The following is a 17,385-nucleotide window of genomic DNA, read 5'->3' as shown; positions in this document are numbered from 1 at the left end:
CCTTTCCTCTCCTCATAGCCTTTACCCTCTCCTTGCCCACTCCCCTTTCTGAGACCAAAGGAACGACCACTTCGGGGGGCTGAGGTGATGTGGAGGAGCAGCCCGCGGGAGGTGGATGTGCAGGGGAACCGAGGCTCCGCCCCCCGCCCCCCCCCCCAGGAGCTGGAGGCCTGGACAGGGTCTTAGGAGACACTTTTGGGAGAGGTTATGGGGATGGGAAGGAGGAGTCAGGAGAAGCTTGTGAGGGCACTATAACAGTCAGGCTCCAACTGACACAGCCACGCCCCACACGTGATGGGAGGGAGACCCCCGCTGCCACTTGTGTCCGGCAGACCCCCAGAGGTCCCCGTCACCCTGTCCTGCGCTCTCTCGAGGTTTGTCGGCACGTGAAGAATGGGGATGTTCTGCTGCTGAACCGCCAGCCCACCCTGCACAGACCCTCCATCCAGGCCCACCGGGCCCGGATCCTGCCTGCGGAGAAGGTCCTGCGCCTGCACTACGCCAACTGCAAGGCCTACAACGCCGACTTCGACGGGGACGAGATGAACGCCCACTTCCCCCAGAGCGAGCTGGGCCGGGCCGAGGCCTGCGTCCTGGCCTGCACCGACGAGCAGTACCTGGTGCCCAAGGTAGGTCGGCTCGCGGGCCGGCGGGAGGCCCGGAGACACCGGCACAGAGCGGGGATCATCGCCGGGGCCGCTCGGGTGGAAGGCGGCAGTGTGTGTGTGTGTGTGTGTGTGTGTGTGTGTGTGTGTGTGTGTGTGTGTGTGTACGTACGTATGTACATGCAGGCCTCTGTGTATGTGGATGGGCACTTCCCCGGCCTCCCCTGAGGTGGGCGGTCTCCAATGACTGCTCGCCAGCTTGCTCTCTCCCTAGAATCTCTTTAGCTCCCGGGCCCTTCAGGAGCTGGGAAAGGCCCTTGCTCTTCCCTGCATCCTCCAGGCTGGGTGGGAGGGGAAACCAGGACACTTTAAGAGCCACCGTGTAGAGAAGGGTCTGAGAGAACTTAGCGCTCAAGGTCGCCAAAAACTAAAGAACTATTTGACGCCGGTGGAACCAAGTGGGGTCGCTGGGTCGGGCCCTTTGTGGCTGGTGCTGTGGGCGCTCTGGGAGGCACAGGAGAGGCCATAGAGTGGAGGCCGTCCGGCGGAGGCCGGTGTGTGGGGCCAGCTCCAGGGCCGCCGTCCTTCTCGCCATGATTACAACTCGTTGTTGAATAGCTCTGACTTTGGGCACGTTCCTCCCCTTTCCGTGCCTCAGTTGCCTCATTTTTCACTTGTACAAAGATTATTACCCCTACTTACCTCCCAGACTTGTGGGGAAAGTGTTTTATAAACCCTGATGCACTTTATGTATTATGGTTACTAGTTCCATGTTTATAAAAGATGATTTTTAAAAAGTTTTTAAAGAAATAATAAAAATGCAAACATAAACCTGAACTTCCCCCTGCCAATTATCGTAATGCCCTTGCAAAACCTGTGTGAATTGATTTTCAGTCACTCTAGTGAGGTTTTTATTTCTAGGACATTTATTTGCTGCCAGAAAAAGAACTAAGGAGACTGACCGTAAATCAACACGTGCTATGATCACTTCTTTTTTTTTTTTTTTTAATCTCTCCCGTGGTTTTTCTTTTTTTTCCTTCTTTCCCTTGTTTGTTTGGTTTTTGTTTGTTTGTTTTTGGTTTTTCGTTTTTTAAAAAAATAATCTTTGTACCACTAATGCCTGGCACACAGATGTATCTTGGTTAATTGATTTGGAGAGCCCTTTAGCCCAGACTTTTTCCACTTGCAGCCCCTTTTTGCCCCAGCAGTTTTTTCATGACCCCAAGAACGTAAGTGTGTAAATTAGGTTTAGAAATCAGTTTGACTGACTTAACATGTCACGATTTTGCAATCCCCCACTCAGTTAGGGGCCCCACATGGGGCTGCTCAGCATTCCCCCGGGCCTTGTGTGAGCCGTAACAGCCGCTGCAGACAGGTGACCTGAGAGCTCTCATCCTGGTTTTCAGGAGTCATCGTCCGGTCGGTCAGCGAGCCTCTTCTGTGCCCCAAGCGCCGTGCTAGCGAGGGGGCTATCCCTGCAGAGCGAAACAGGCCCTCTTCTCAGAGGGCTTCCAGGCTGAGCTCCTGCTAGGCAGGAAGGAGACCCGGGGGAAATGCTCGGGGCTTGTCCGAAGGCCACCCTGCCTCCGAGTGCCTGCCCAGTATTTGCTGAGAGTTGGGGAGGGAGGAGTGATGGGCCATGACAAACAGTTCTCCTCCAGGGAGGGAGAGGAGAACAGACGAGTCCAGGATAGAGTGTCATGGAGAGGGAGGGACAGAGGCCACACTTGGCTGGCCAGCCTTGAAGCCTGTGGTTAGATGTGTCCGTTGGCCTCTAAAGTGTCTCCTTCCCTTTGGTCGGGCAGGATGGCCAGCCCTTGGCTGGATTGATCCAGGATCACATGGTCTCCGGCGCCAGGATGACGGCCCGCGGCTGCTTCTTCACCCAGGAGCAGTACATGCAGCTCGTGTACCGAGGACTGACGGACAAAGTGGGGCGGGTGAAAATCTTTCCTCCTGCCATCCTCAAGCCCCGTGCGCTGTGGACAGGAAAGCAGGTAGGAAGCAGCCGTTCTGCTGCTGCCCTTTTTGGTCCAAGAGCATTCTCCTTGGCGGGAGAAATCCCCAAACAAATAGGGAAAACCCAGCCGTTCAGAAGCCAGGTATAGGCGGGGCAGTCTGACCGCGGCTCCTTCCGCCACCACCGGCCTCTGACCGCGAGCTGGGCTCCCGGGTGCCTCTCCTCCCCAGCACCCCTCGACTCCCATGAACGTTATGCCTGTGGGAACCCACTTTGCAGGACTGCCCTGCGCATCGCCCTGGACCCATCTCGTCACCGGGGAGACCGGGAGCCCTCCAGTCCGCCCCATCTGCGTCGTTCGGTGACTTCCTTCTTCGTGATGCTCTTGAGAGCTTCTCTTCTGCTCTGACTTGATTTCTTTGGGCTCTTATTCTACAAGATGAACAGGTTAAGGGACCAAGGAGAGAACATTGCTTTGAGTGCAGGGAGCTGGGGCACCTCGGAGAGCTGCTCAAGCCCACTGTGCCATCCTGCTGGCGTGGGGCTGCAGTGCCAGAGAGGCTCCACGGGAGCCGAGGAACGGAGAGGTCGGGGCGGGAAGGGCACCGCGGCAGTCCTGGAGATGACGGCTGGAGAGGGGCTGGGGATTGCGAAGGTCAGGAGTGAGCTGGAGCAGAGGCCAGCCATGGCCCCTAGGATAGAACGAGGGCGTCAGCAGAGACGTTGGGAGAGCTCACAGAGGCGTCCTGCTGGGCCCGTGTGTGGAGGGAGCGGGAGGGATTGGGGCGCCTCTGAAGATATAGGGAGTGTAGCCCCTGGCAGAGATCGGAGTGACCCCATTTGTGAAATTCTTAGCGCAGTGCTGGCCTCCAGCCGGGCTCTGGACACGCTGTTGGGGGAGAGTTTGCACGCAGAGGGACTGGCATTGGCTCAAGGGGCTGAGAGTGGGCTTACCCACAGAACTCTGTGGAGCCAAGGTGGAGACAGGCCCCAGGGCGTGGAGTCCTCGGTGTGGGCCTGGTGCCTCGGCCTGAGCTGCTGCTTTGCCTTTGAAGGAGTTTTTGGCGTGGTAGTGTGGAGGTGTCCCGTACATGGGGCCAAAGCCTCGGGGACAGAGACCTGGCCTCCAGGCTTAGCCCAACCACTTACTCGGACTATGTGACCTTCCTGAGCCTCTGACCCCCAGTCTGCAAAGCCCTGAGACCAGAAGGGTCCCTTCTCGCTCTACGTGGCGGCCCTAAGTTTACCCCCCTGGCCTTGGTTGCTTGACCCCCCCCTCGAGGTGGTCCTTAGTTTGCTCTCAGGATTGCACACTGAGGCGTCAGTCGTGCTTGTGAGCGCTCACCCTCGGCACGGCACACGCCCCTTCCTGCAGAGCAGACTTGGAAACCATGTGCTTCGGCCAGTGGTGAGGTTGGACACCTGGGCCATTATGGCGCTCCCAGCCTCTCCCTTCCTACTGCCAAAGGCCCAGCGGGCTAAACCCAAACTGGAGCAAAAGCCCTGGAGCCTTTTGCTTAGGGCCGCTGAGTGTGGCTCCCTCCAGACCTTGCCCCTAGTGTTTTGGCAGGGCTCGGGCCCCCATTCCCATCGTTAACCGGTGGGAGCTGGGACCTGCTGCTCCTCCTGGCAGTGACCACCGACCTCAGTGGCAAACAAGCCGGTGGGCAGGATGGAGAGTGGGCTCTGTGACCTGTCAGCTCCTCGCTCTGTTGGGAACACTGGCTGCAGGTCTGTCCTGCCTGTGCTGTGGAGGGGCTGTGAGAGACCAGAAAGGCCAGTGAGAGAAGCTGGGTCCCAGGCCTCCGCTGCCGTTCCCTGCCTGGCTGACCAGCAGGTTCTCGGAGGGAGTGGGAGCTTGGCGGAGGCAGGGGCTCGCTCTGGCAGCAGCTCGGTGCCAGGCTGGGCCCGCAGACCCTCGGCCCTCACTTCTTTGACCTTCTACAGCCGACACCAAGCAGGCTGCAGAGGCAGCTGTCCTGGGCAGCCCCCGTCGGGTCTCGCTCTTAGTGCAGTGTCACAGTGGGGGGCGATTTCTTGCAGCCCAGAGTCATCCAGGTCTTAGGCCTTTGGGCCTCAGTCTTGGACCAGGAGTTTCTGGGCTCTGAGGCACAGGGTCCCCGTGCTGGGAAGTTTGTTTAGCCGAGCTCTTTCTCACTGGAACTTGCCAGTCTGTCATCTTTGTAATGGCTGCAGTCCTGCCAGGAGGAATGCTTGCCCTTTAAAGCTGCATGAAGATCATTGCTCCAAGCATGGTGCCGGACTCCGGCTGGAAAGAATGGCTTTGACCTTGGGAAGGCCGGCACGGGCTGGGCAGCCCCGGGAGGGGGGGAGGGGAGGCCGCCGGCTCTGTCGGCCGCCATGGCCGGTTTCCTTTGCTCCCCTGAAATGGCTTAATGGCCCCTTGGCGGCCTGTGATTGACATGGAGAGGAAGGTACCTTCAGGAAGGGCCTTGGGGAATGTTCCACTGGAGAAGGGGGTGCCGGCAGTTCTCCCTCCCTTGTTACCCTGGTGCCGATGCCCGGGCACGAGCAGGTCGATCCACTCTCACCAGGCCCTGCCCGCTTTGTCCCTCTGCCTGAGAGGTCGTGGCTTCCAAAGCCTGCCCGGGCAGCCCTGCCCCAGAGACAGTCTCTGGCCAGATTGCCTCGCACTCCCGTGTGGAAGCTTCCACCCTGGTGCTGATCACATCTGCTGGGCCGCCACAAGCAGTGGCGAGGGTCTGTCCCTGAGAGTCGGGCTGTCCTACGCTCAGCACTTTAGGGCCTGGGCTGCCTTCTGGGCCCCCTTTACTTCCTCAGCTGCTCATGTCCTTGTCGGCCCATGTCACTGACTCCGTGGTGACTGCTGAGGTGTCCCCATCCTTGGTCCAGTGACTCCCCTCCTCCCCCACTCTTGCACCCCCACCCAGGTCAGTCAGTTGTTTATTTTTGGCAGCACCTCTCTCATCATTTCTCTCCCTTTCACTCCCGTTTCCTGTACATTTTCCTCCTGTTTCCAGTCTCTTCTCACTGACCTGCCTATTCTCGCTCCAGGTCATTTTCCTGATAACCACGTCTGACCCTGTCCCTCCTCTGGTCAGAATGTCCCAGTGGCTCCCTGTCACTCTCCATGGCCTGGCTTTGGGGGCCTTTCCCGCCACCCTGTCTGCTTCACACGCCCATCCCGCCCCCTCCCCCAATCCTTCCCAGAGTGAGGACTAGAGCGAGAGCGCCTCAGATCTCTGAACGAGTGGGTGCCCTTCTCCCCGAGTTGTGGCTGCGGCCACTGGATAGGGGAGCGGCGCCTCCAAGCTTCCGGGGTGTGTGTGTCTGTGTGTGTGTGTCTGTGTGTGTGTCTGTGTGTGTCTGTGTGTGTGTGTGTGTGTGTGTGTGTGTCTGTGTGTGTGTCTGTGTGTGTGTGTTCCCATGGCTCCAAAGCCGTTTGCACGTGTTGCTGGGTCTAGACTGACGGCGTGGAGCGCCCCGCTCGGACTCTCCATTCTGGTTCCGTGGCTCTTTGAGGAAGGGTGACTGAGGCCCAAGGCTCTGGGCGTATTTAAAGACGGTAACAAAGATTGAGAATTCTCCTGTGCTTTGGCTGTTTCTGACTGGTTCCTTCTGAAGCACTTGCTGCCTGACTCTTGGAATAACAGGGGAAGGGGCTTTAGCGGCCCTCAAGGCCGGGGCCAGGGGGTCTGAATTGTTTTTTGCATCGTGGACCCCTTTGGTGATTTGGTGGAGCCTCCGAGCACGTCTGAATCGTGTTTGTGGCCTAAAGTCGTAGTAAAAAAACTAAATGGGAATGAAAAAGTCTGATATTTGTCCCCGTCCGAGTTTGTGGACCCCCTGAAATCTCCTGTTCAGTGCCCCCACATTAAGAATCCCTGAACTGTGTCAGCCCCCTCCTTTTCTAGGTAATGGAATTAGATGATGAGTGCTGGACCGAGCTGGAGTCAGGACTGGGGTCAGATGCTGGTGCTTCCTTTGACTCTGTGATGGGGCAGATCAGCCTCTGGGTCTCAGTTTCCTCATCCATAAAGTGGGTTCATAGCAGCTGTTATCCTACCCCAGGGTAGTAGGTCCACAGACGTTAAATTAACTTGGGGGCCGCCTCAGACCGACTAATAACTGAGCTCTGAGTCACGGTCATTTGCTGTGATCTGAGCAGTGGGCAGGCTCAATCTGCTTGCTTTTCAACCTTGTGTGGATGTAGGGGGGGGGATATCATCCAAGAGACTCCTCCTGGAGTGCTCCCTGTGCCACTTCTGCTGGACTAGGCCCCCCGACTGCCTCCCTGCTGTTTCCTCGAGCCACATAACATGCTCGTCCAGGTGCCCGGTGGGGCCCATCACCTCCCCAAAGCCTCACAAATGACACGGCCCATCCTGAAGGCGTGACTTTGAACCCTCTGCCATACTCCCCCAACGCCCCAGGCCCAGCTGGGCAATCCCCCCTCCCTGGCCGCTTCCAGGCCTCTGCAGCTCCTGCTGCATCGCTCACAAGCTTCCGTTTTAAGTACCTTCCTCTCTTGATCTCTCATCTTTGGTACTCTCTGGCTGAGTCTGGGCCCTTCCTACAATATCCAGGCACTAGTCTTTCCCTCATTGTCATCCCCAGCGGCTCCTCAGCAAGCTCTCCACCTGCAAGGTTTGGGGCATCCAGCCTTGTCAGCCAGTCCGGATCTGGGGGGCCTTCTCTGGCTCCTCCCAACAAACCCAGTGCCCAGCTCCTTCTCTCCATTTGCTGCTCCTGTACTGGGGGGTTTCCCCACACATAACAACAGTCCTTCCTCGCCTCAACTGTCCACAGGGACGTTCAAGTCCTTAGTCCTGACGCGGCGTGCCGTGTGTTAGGTCTTCCTGTGCATGAACTTGAAAATTCTTTTATGCGATCATTATCTCTCCCTGTGTCTTGTGCCCCCGCCCCCAAGTCAGAGGAAAGGACCAAAAGGGTAGAGTATGGATCACCCAAGACTGAAGTTGGGTGACCCCGCTCTCCTGGGTGGTGGGAAAAAATAGACTGTGCTAGCTTTGGAAAGACTTTTTTTCTATTTTTTTGTTTTTCTTCTTCCCCGTCTCATCCTCAAATGCCCTCAGGGAGTCAGAACTTAGTGGGGTGTCTTGTCAAGTGTTCCTTAAACATGTTTTTCCTTTGACTGCCCCTCACTATCCTAGGAGTCAATACTTTCTATGATCTTCCATCATTCTCCATCACATTTTCAAAAGGAGTTTAAACTCCAAACATTTCTGGCCCTGGCTGTCATATCTTTCTAATATGGTAATTTATGGTAATTCACTGGAAAAGCAAATTAAAGTGGTTTATGTACTTTTGGGGGTTCCTTCTTCACTGAGGTGAATTTATTAAGTTTTGTGTGTGTGTGTGTGTGTATACACACACATATACAGGTGTTGCATAATATGTATTATAGTATTATGTATATTACATTTATTTTTTAATTTCTTTTTTATTATGAATTTGTCAAATATAGCCTACATGAACATTTTCTCTCTCTCTCTTTTTTTTTTTTTTTTTTTACTATATATGCATGGGTAACTTTTTTTTTACAACATTATCCCTTGTATTCCTTTTTCCAAATTATCCCCCCCTCCCTCTATTCCCCTCCCCCCGATGGCAGGTAATCCCATACATTTTACATGTGTTACAATATAATCTAGATACAATATATGTGTGCAAATACCTTTTTTTTCTTGTTGCACGTTAAGTATTGGATTCCGAAGGTATAAGTAACCTGGGTAGATAGACAGTAGTGCTAACAATTTACATTCGCTTCCCAGTGTTCCTTCTCTGGGTGTAGTTGTTTCTGTCCATCATTGATCAGCTGGAAGTGAGTAGGATCTTCTTTATGTTGAAGATTTCCACTTCCATCAGAATACATCTTCATACAGCATTGAAGTGTACAGCGATCTTCTGGTTCTGCCATGAACATTTTCTCAAACCAGTAAAAATAGGCAGAGAGGACGATGTAGGATGCTATAAATCTCCCCTTTATGGCCTCACTGATCCTCATGAAGCTTGGAGTTTTGTGTGTGTTTGGTTTAAAATAATAGTTCTTCTTCCCTTTCCGAACTTCTTTTTGCTCATTTTTTAGTGCTTCATTGATCTTTTCTTACTTTCTCACAATTACCTTTCCCCCCTCACCTTCTAAGCAAACATGTATGGTCACAACAAACAGACCTGCACATTAGCTGTATCCGAACTGCAGTTTGAGTCCATCGCCTCATTTCCAAGAGATGGGAAACGTGATTAGTCAGCAGCTTTTTGGAGGATCTGTCCCAGTTAAGTCTTCCACAGTTTTTCCCACATAGCATTGTCCTCATCTAAGTTGTTGTTCTGGCTCTACGCACTTCATTCTGCATCTCACGTCCGTCTTCCCAGTTTCCTTGGAATCCGTCCCTTTCGTATGCCGCAGGAATATTCCATTACTTTTGTACACCATCATTTGTTTAGGCAATCATTTGCCCAGTTAATAAGCTCTATTTTGATTCTATCTTTGTTCAGACAAAATAGTTGCTACAAAGCATGTACATTTTGTACATGTGGGTCCTTTTCCCTCTTGATCTTTTTGTAATGAGAGCCTAACCATAGTATCACTGAGTCAAAGGATGTGGACGTAGGTCAGCCACTTTGGGGATTTGGTTCCCAGTTGTTGTCTGGAGTGGGTGGGCTCTCTCTTCAGCTTCTCTTACATGCCTCTTGTGTGCCTCCTTTCCTTCTGCAGCCCTTCCAACCGTTGTTATCCTTTTATTGATGATCTGAATGTCAATTTTGACTTAGAACTGCTTTTTAAAGTTTTTTTTTTTTTTTTTTTTAAGAACTGCTCAAGGAATGGCGCTTGTTTCAGTATATCTGTATTAAATTCCTATTTCCTTAAGATGTTAGACATTTATCAGAGAAATTGATGTCAAAGGCTGTTGTTTTTTTTTTTTTTTTTTTTTTTTGTTCTAACTATTGATTTTGTTGTACAAAAACTTTTCTATTTTAAATTCTATACAAAATGAACTATTTTATCTTCTGTTATCCTTCCTGACCCTTGTTTGGTCAAAACCCTTTTTGATATTTATATTTGTGAAAATTATCTCTTTTCTTACTTTTAAAATGTTTATGATATTACCATTTAAGTGGGTCTTATATCCATCTGGAACATTCATGGCATATGTTGGTCAAACCTAATTTCTGACAGACTGATTCCAACCTTCCCAGCAATTTTATAATTTTTTTAAGAAATAGTTAAAATGTGCTAGTGTTTGTCCTATTTTCCATGGGGAAGGCATCGAGATGTCATTTACATTGTTTCCTTTGGAGCTGAACTGCATGCCATATCATTTTCTCATTCCTTTTCTAGTTTCTCATTAACTTTGGTCTTTCCTTTGACAAGTCTGTGGGCTTAACTGTATACAACTGGTTCAGCCATGACTCCAAATCATTAACAGCTTGTTTCCTCTCTGTTAAAATATAATCTGTTTCAGGTTTTGTTGTGTTTTTGTTGTTCCCACATCTGGTGGCTACCAGTTCTTTTTCCCCAAGAAAGTATTACGGCTTCTCCAAGGCACCTCTTTTGTGCCATATTTCATGATGTATCTGCTTTCTGATTTTGTTTTCTCTCCACAACTTGTGTTTTGGGATGTGACTTAAATGAGAAGCGAGCCTGGCTGAATGTCAGAGGGGTGCCCAGAGTGGGCCCTGAAGGTCAGAGGGATCAGATCCTCTACTGTGGAGGGCACTGGGGGCCATGCAGGAGAGAAGCCACTTCGAAAGTCTTACATTACAACATTCACTTTGTTCCCTGTTTACTATCTGCCATTGATCGGTGGGAAAGGGGCCGTTAAACTTCCTCATGCACCTGTGCTGTCTTTGCTCTTTCAGGTTGTCTCTACGTTGCTAGTAAACATAATCCCAGAGAATCACATCCCCTTGAATTTGATTGGGAAAGCCAAAATCAGCGGGAAAGCCTGGATCAAGCAAAGCGCCCTCGCTGTGCCAGGTGGTGCCCTGGATGCTATGTGTGAGTCCCAGGTATGTCTGTGACTGGTCTCGGATCAAGGCCCCGTTTGGAGCAGGATGATGAGAAATAGCAGAGGACAGCACAAAATCAGGCAGTGACGCCCGAGATGGAAAGGAGAGCTTAGGCCCAAAGGGCTCTCGGAGGTTAGGCAAAAACGAGCAGTTTGCCCCAAGAACCCTCCCTTACAAGGGCTTCCTGCGGGCAGTGCCTCCTGTGAGGGAGGCCTGCTATGAAGCAGGCCTGAGGACAGCTTCCACAGGTTCTCATTACGTGTTCCTTCATCTGTTTTGCTTGCAGCTCCTAAATACTGCTAAGTGAAAACCTCATGCTTCTTTGTAGGACTGTTTGCCCCTCTGGTGGGTTCTCCAAACTCCCTCCCAGCTTGAAATTGTAGTTTCAGGGAAAAAGTCCTCAGATCCGGACCAACTCTTAGCCTATTTGTGTCAACAAACAGAAATTAAGCTGCCATGGTACATTTATCAGACCTGGAATTTCACTATTGCAGGAAATCTTGGTAAAGGTACTTGTAAGAGTGCAGCTCAGCACCTGTCCTGCAGTTCACAGAGTCCTCAGAGAGTTTGTAGGGGACATGAGGCCTGCCCAGGGACCTGCCCAGGGGATGTGATTTAGCACCCAGGCGGGGGAGTCCACATGGTGAAGAGGGAAAGGCTTTCGATGGAGTCCCGTGCAGCCAGGCCTGCCTTTATCAGACATCCCTGTCACTATCCCTAATCTACCAGCTCGGGTTTGTATCAGTCACTCAGGCCACAGGCAGTGTTTTTTTAAAGGTTATAGGTTTTTTATCCTGAATTTCATAAACATATCCAAAGTCGACCAAAAAAAGAAGATTGGATCTGGATCTGGAAATCTCTATTATCCACCACTTGCTTTAAAAACAAAATGATGCAATCAGCATGTTATTCCCCTAAACATCTGCTTTGTCTGTGTTTCCCTCAGAACTTCTTTCTGTTCTTTTAAAAAATATATATATATATTTTAATTTTGTTTTATCATTAAAAAAAAAAAAGTGTTTCAATGACTCTTTCCTAACATTTTTTGGTGGCAATGCTATTTTTTCCCTACTTCCCAAACTCCTCCTTCCAAATTAAAAAAAGAAAATGAAGTCAGCGTAAAAAAAGGAGAGAAAAAGACAGGAAGATATTCATTAAGAGCATTCTATGTGCCAGGCACTGTGCTGAGTGATCCTGTGAGGTGGGAATAATTGAGGAAACTGAGGCAGGCAGGCAGTTTCCTTCAGTGACTTTCCCAGGATCACATGACTGGAGGAGTCTCTGAGGCAGAGTTTGAAGCGAGGGTCTTCCCTGACCCCAGCCCCAGCATTCTCTCCACATAGGCCATCACACCTGTACTTTGGCCTTGTGGTGCTCCTGGCATTAGGAGGTGGGCAGCACAGCAGCTGTATGAGGTGCCAGAGATAGGGAGCCGGTCCCTTGTGGGGGTCCAATTCTGGGGAGGCAATATAGACCCATTGAAGGACAAAGAAGATATGGAGGAAGGTTGTGTTGGGCGTGTAGCTTGTGTATGTCTGCATAAGGGTGAGGGGCACATTAGAGCACAGGGTGGGTAGAGAAGCGGCCTTGGCATCGGACGCTCGCCTCTGACCCAGACTGGCATTCGTGACCCTCAGGGTGTGGAGTGGGTGCCGTCTGCATTGGTAGAAGGGATCTCCTCCCCTCTTGGGGAGTTCCCGTCCAAGGTTGGATTGTCCATGCTGTCCCTCCTCTTTCTCGTAGGTCATCATCCGAGAAGGGGAGCTGCTCTGTGGGGTCTTGGACAAGGCCCACTATGGCAGCTCTGCCTACGGCCCTCGTCCACTGCTGTTACGAAGTCTACGGGGGGGAAACAAGCGGCCAGGTCCTCACGTGCCTGGCTCGCCTCTTCACAGCCTACCTGCAGCTCTACAAGGGCTTCACCCTGGGTAAGGGTCTTAGAGACCGGCGCTGGGCAAACAAGGGGGCCCTTCTTTCCCTGTGGTTGGTGGGTACCTCAGCCCTTCCTCAGTCCCCACGTGGTTAGTGGGTGGCTCCGGAGGGAGTGGGCTCCCTGAACTCTCCCTCTGCCAGCCTGTGGGTGAGAGCAGAGACCACACAGCAGATAGGGCTCCAAGGCTTGGCAGGAGGGGGCAGGGGGGCAGAGTGAAAGGTCAGTCTGAGACCCCTCCCATATTAGAGGGGCCCAGATCTCCAGTCAACGAGATGCTTTTTTCTGCTTTAATTCCCTGGGGCTCCGAGGGCAGGCCCCTCTCCCACAGAGGGCGCCAGGCGATGTCCCATCTGTGACCAGGCCTGAGGCGAGCTCGTCTTGTCGGAGCCGGGCTTCGGGGCGGCCTTTGCCCTGGCCCCCAGCCCGGCCCCCTGCGCTCCCCTTTGGCCGTTTGCTCCCCACCTTAGAAGTGTGTTTCTTGAGAGGGCTCAGGCGAGTCCCCAGCCCTTAAGCCCGTCCCACTCTCCCCCCGGCCTTCCCTCGCAGACGTGGAAGACATTCTGGTCAGACCCCGGGCAGACGCCAAGAGGCGGTTGGTCATCGAGGAGTCCTCTCACTGCGGCTCCCGGGTGAGGCGGGCTTTGGGAGGGCGGGGGTCGTGGAGCCGCCCTTCCCCGGCACGAGGGGCTGACCGGCGCTTCTCTGCCGCAGGCCGTCAGGGCCGCCTTCAGCCTCCCTGACGCGGCGTTGGTCGAGGACATGCAGACTAAGTGGCAGGATGCCCATCTCAGCAGAGACCAGAGGGGACTTGAACATGGTCGATCTCAAGTTCAAGGAGGAAGTGAATCATTACAGCAACGAGATTAACAAGGTGCCGCTGGCCCCCGCGCCCCCTCGGCTTGGCCGGTCGGACTCTTTTTAAAACCTTTGCCCAGTCTCGATCTCATCCACTCCAGACAGCATTTATTAGGCGCCTGCTGTGTGCCGCCACCCCAAGGGGGCCGTGCTTGTGCCCTCGCAGGGTCCTTGCCCTAGGCGACCGTGTGAGGGGTCTGGGGAGGCTTCCTGTGGGCAGGCGGCTGGCCTGGGCCCCAGGACGCTCGGAACCCGACACGCTTCCCAGGAGTCTCGGGAGTCTTTTCTTTCACTGATCTCATTTCATAGACAGACTCTGAGGCTTCCTGTTGCAAATTAATTCGCAAAGGCCGGAATAAAACGCGTGCCTTTGTGCAGGGGCCTTTGGCTGCCCATTGTCCGGCAGCATCAGGCCTGGGGCCAGCCCGCCTGTGCTGACCTTGCCTGTCATCAGCCTGGTGGTCTGCCCCCGGGAGGAGGGGAAGGTGTTGGGGCTCATCCAGGTCTGTCACCTCCAGGACCTCCTAGCTGCCAGGGAAGGGGTGTGGGGGGAGCTTTGTGCCTAGAGAAGCAGGCGCGCTTGTCCTGGGAAAGCGGATCAGGGGCCTGGGGGCCCCACGCCTAACCCTTTCCCGCCTTTGCTCCTTTGCGTTTGAATCTGGGGCCCGGGCCGTCTGCACCACTCTTTGGGGGAGTCACCAGAGGGGTCTTGTTTAATGTGGGGGATCCACAGCGCCCTCGGGCGGCTTCACCCTTCTGTTTCTCGGCTCGCCCTGCCCAGGCCTGCATGCCCTTCGGCCTGCACAGAGGCTTCCCGGAGAACAACCTGCAGATGATGGTCCAGTCCGGAGCCAAGGGATCGACCGTGAACACGATGCAGGTCTGACCCCCGGTGGGCGGGCGGGGGCTTCTCCCAGCTCACGGTTGCTTGTCCTGTTGCCAAAGCCGGGTCTCTTTTCCTACAGCGAGCGTGGCTCCGGTGCCCGGCCGCGCTCTGCCACTGGTCTCACGCCCCGCTGTGCTCGTGCCCACAGATTTCCTGTCTGCTCGGCCAGATCGAGCTGGAAGGGAGAAGGCCCCCGCTCATGTCTTCCGGGAAGTCCCTGCCCTGCTTCCAGCCCTACGAAGTCACGCCGCGCTCGGGGGGGGCTTCGTCACCGGCAGGTTCCTCACAGGCATCAAGCCGCCCGTAGGTGCTCCCGGCTTCTGCCGCTCCCAGTTGTCCGCACCTCGTCTGCTGCCTTGTTCTGAAAACGGGTGACTCCCTCCCGGAGGGGGGTAGGAGCGGGGACGGGGGCAGATGCTGCCTGGCATAGAGGAGCTTTGTGCCCATGCCCGCTGGTCAGGGGAGTGCCCCTTAGTCGTGCTGAATGTTTGGTCATCACTCCCCTGTCCCGACTCACCAGGATGCCCCAAAGGAAGCCATGAGGGGCTCCCCCTGCTGAGCCGGACCCGGAGCTGCTCTTTGGCCGGTCTCTGTCACCAGGGTGAAGTTGGGGAAGGGGCGTGACCCTTTGTGGGTGTGGCCTTTGGGTGGTCAGCCGTTGGCCGGCACAGCCGTGTCCGCTTGTGTCCGGCAGAATCTGGAAGGGGGTCACCTGGCACTAATGACCGCAGAGTGTTCTGGGCCCCGGCTGGAGATGAGGAAGGCGAGCTCGGTGGGGCCTCTTCCAGGACCGACCCATTGTCCGTCTTTTCCTGCAGGAGTTCTTCTTTCACTGCATGGCTGGCCGAGAAGGCCTGGTAGACACAGCCGTCAAAACCAGCCGATCGGGGTACCTGCAGAGGTAAAGGTCTGAGGTGGGGCGCCCCCGTCCGGGGAGGAGGTCCAGATTCAGGGCCCTGGGACCACCAGCCCCCCCAGCTGTGTGGGGGCACCTCAGTTTTCTCAGCTGTGGGATGGGCATGAGAGCGCTGAGGCTCCTCACTGCCAGAGCTGTTGTTGGGAAATCAATACTGCCCAGGGGCCTGGAGAGTGAACTCGGGGGTCGCTTCTGACGGCCGCAGCCGGGCAGGACGCAGGGCTCTGTCACCGTCCTGCTGCTCCGGGGGCCCTGGGTTAGGGCCCTGCCCCTCGCACCGTTTCCCCACGGCCCCGGCCCCCCTCCTCCCCTTTCCAGGCTCTCAAGGGAAGGCCCGGCCTGCCCACGTGGCCGCTGCCGCCATCGGTTCCAGGGCTGCGTCCTCCTGGAAGGGCTCGGCAGCAGTGGCTGGTGCTGGGGGACCATGTGTCTCATACTGCCGGGCAGGGTCCTCGAGGAGGAGGTTTTTCTGGAGCCCCCCTCCCCCTTAATTGAGCCTTCCCCTCACTGGTTTAAGCTTCTCTTTGGACCAGCAGACTGAGGCTCCTCGCTGCCCCGGCGTCCTCTCTCTGCCCTGGGCCCTTGCTGCTTTCCCTCGGGGCCGGGCCTGAACGCGCCTCTGTTTGCAGGTGCATCATCAAACACCTGGAGGGGCTGGTGGTCCAGTACGACCTCACGGTGCGCGACAGCGACGGGAGCGTGGTCCAGTTCCTGTACGGGGAGGACGGGCTGGACATCCCCAAGACGCAGTTCCTGCAGCCCAAGCAGTTTCCTTTCCTCCTCAGCAACTACGAGGTAAGGCGGCTCTCGCCCCTCGGGATGGAGCGGGGAGCCTCCCTGAGGGGGGAAGGCGGGCAGCTGCCCTCTTGCCGCCTCCGCCTCGCGGCCGTCAGGGCAGGGGACTGGCTGCTGGGCTCCCCGATGCACCTTGGGGCCCGAGGCTTGTGGGGGTGGTCTGAGGCCCTGCTTAGAGCAGGGGCTCCCGAGGGCAGGTCGTTGTCCCTTTCTCTCTGCCCTGGCCCTCAGCTCAGTGCTTGGCACACAGAAGGTGCTTAATAAGTGCTGCTTGATTTGAGTGGTGGATTGGCCCAGGCAGGGTATCCATTCAGTTCCCCTGCCTGAAAAGCTGGGGCGCTGACACGCCACCTGAGCAGCCCCTGGCTCCTCGTCTGCCCCTTCGGGCCGGGCCGGGACTCTGGAGGCGGCTCGCTGCCAGCAGTGACTGGCCTCCTGGGGCCGGGCCCCCGTCCCGCTTGGGTATTGAGCGGGGGAGGGGCTGCCAGCCCGGGAGGGGGCCCCCCGGGGCCAAGGGCAGCCCATCAGCCAGCAGTCACCAGGGACCGCCTGTGTCCAGACTCCGCTGCGTTGCTCAGGGAGACGGCAGTTCCCCAATACTAGGAGGCGGAGGGCCCGGCCAGGGGGGGGCTTCCTGGGAGAGCTCCCTGAAGCTGAGCTTTCTCAGGCCTGGAGCTGGCGAGGGGAGCGTCCCCGGCACCCAGAAGGGCTTCTGAGCCTTGGTCTCTGGCCAGGACAGGGCCCCCGAGCCCACGGGGGGAGCTGAGAGGCGTCCGAGGCGGGGTTTGTTATCCCACTCGGCGACCTTCCCAGCCACAGATCCGGAGCTCAGAGGCCCGGGAGACAGCCGAGCCGGGGGACCTCACTTGCGGTGATCCAGGGGCTGTCACATTCTGTTTCACTGGGCTTGATTTTCTAGGCAATACGGAAATCCAAACATCTGGATGAAGTTCTATCCAAAATGGACCCCACGCAGGCGCAGCAGCACGCCAAAGCCCTCAGGAAGTGGCGCGCCAAGCGTCCTCCCAGCTGCCCCAGGCAGGGCGCCTTCCTCAGCTACTCGCAGAAAGCGCGGGCAGCTGTGCAGGCCCTGAACCTCTCTGGGGAGAATCAGAATGGCCGGGACCCCAGAGCGCAGCAGGTAAGCAGCCCCACAGCCCCTGCGGGGGCCACAGACCAGCAAGCTGTGCGGCTTCCCAGAGGCGGACACGAGGCCCAGGGACGGCATCCCCCGCACCGCGCCCCTGAGCTGAGAGTTCCTGCAGTGGGTGGGAGACGGTCATGCTGGGGGCTGGACCCTGACAAGATCGCCCTAGTGCTCGCGTCCCTCTGATGTGATGTCACACTGCCATTCTGCACTTGGTGTCCAGTAACTGAAAGGAAAAGTTTCCAAACATGAGACAGGCTCCCAGGGAAGAT

At 55.4% G+C, this 17,385-nt stretch overlaps 1 protein-coding gene across 1 annotated transcript in view; it reads left to right on the top strand.

Moving 5' to 3' along the window:
- POLR1A (RNA polymerase I subunit A) overlaps window positions 1-17,385 on the top strand; it is a gene marked incomplete in the record, with an annotated part of 52,493 nt that overhangs the window by 22,019 nt on the left and 13,089 nt on the right. The window contains 14 exon segments of the mRNA XM_074285655.1: window positions 375-629; window positions 2,411-2,602; window positions 10,432-10,581; window positions 12,325-12,396; window positions 12,398-12,509; window positions 13,061-13,143; window positions 13,226-13,318; window positions 13,320-13,385; window positions 14,151-14,249; window positions 14,404-14,511; window positions 14,514-14,558; window positions 15,074-15,156; window positions 15,801-15,966; window positions 16,886-17,107. Of these exon segments, the coding sequence (XP_074141756.1) occupies window positions 375-629; window positions 2,411-2,602; window positions 10,432-10,581; window positions 12,325-12,396; window positions 12,398-12,509; window positions 13,061-13,143; window positions 13,226-13,318; window positions 13,320-13,385; window positions 14,151-14,249; window positions 14,404-14,511; window positions 14,514-14,558; window positions 15,074-15,156; window positions 15,801-15,966; window positions 16,886-17,107 (1,746 nt within the window).

The sequence above is a fragment of the Sminthopsis crassicaudata genome, chromosome 2, assembly GCF_048593235.1.
Source record: "Sminthopsis crassicaudata isolate SCR6 chromosome 2, ASM4859323v1, whole genome shotgun sequence".
NCBI classification, from domain to species: Eukaryota; Metazoa; Chordata; class Mammalia; order Dasyuromorphia; family Dasyuridae; genus Sminthopsis; species Sminthopsis crassicaudata.
Note: the sequence above shows the minus strand (reverse complement) of the source record. Positions and strands in the feature narration are given on the sequence as shown.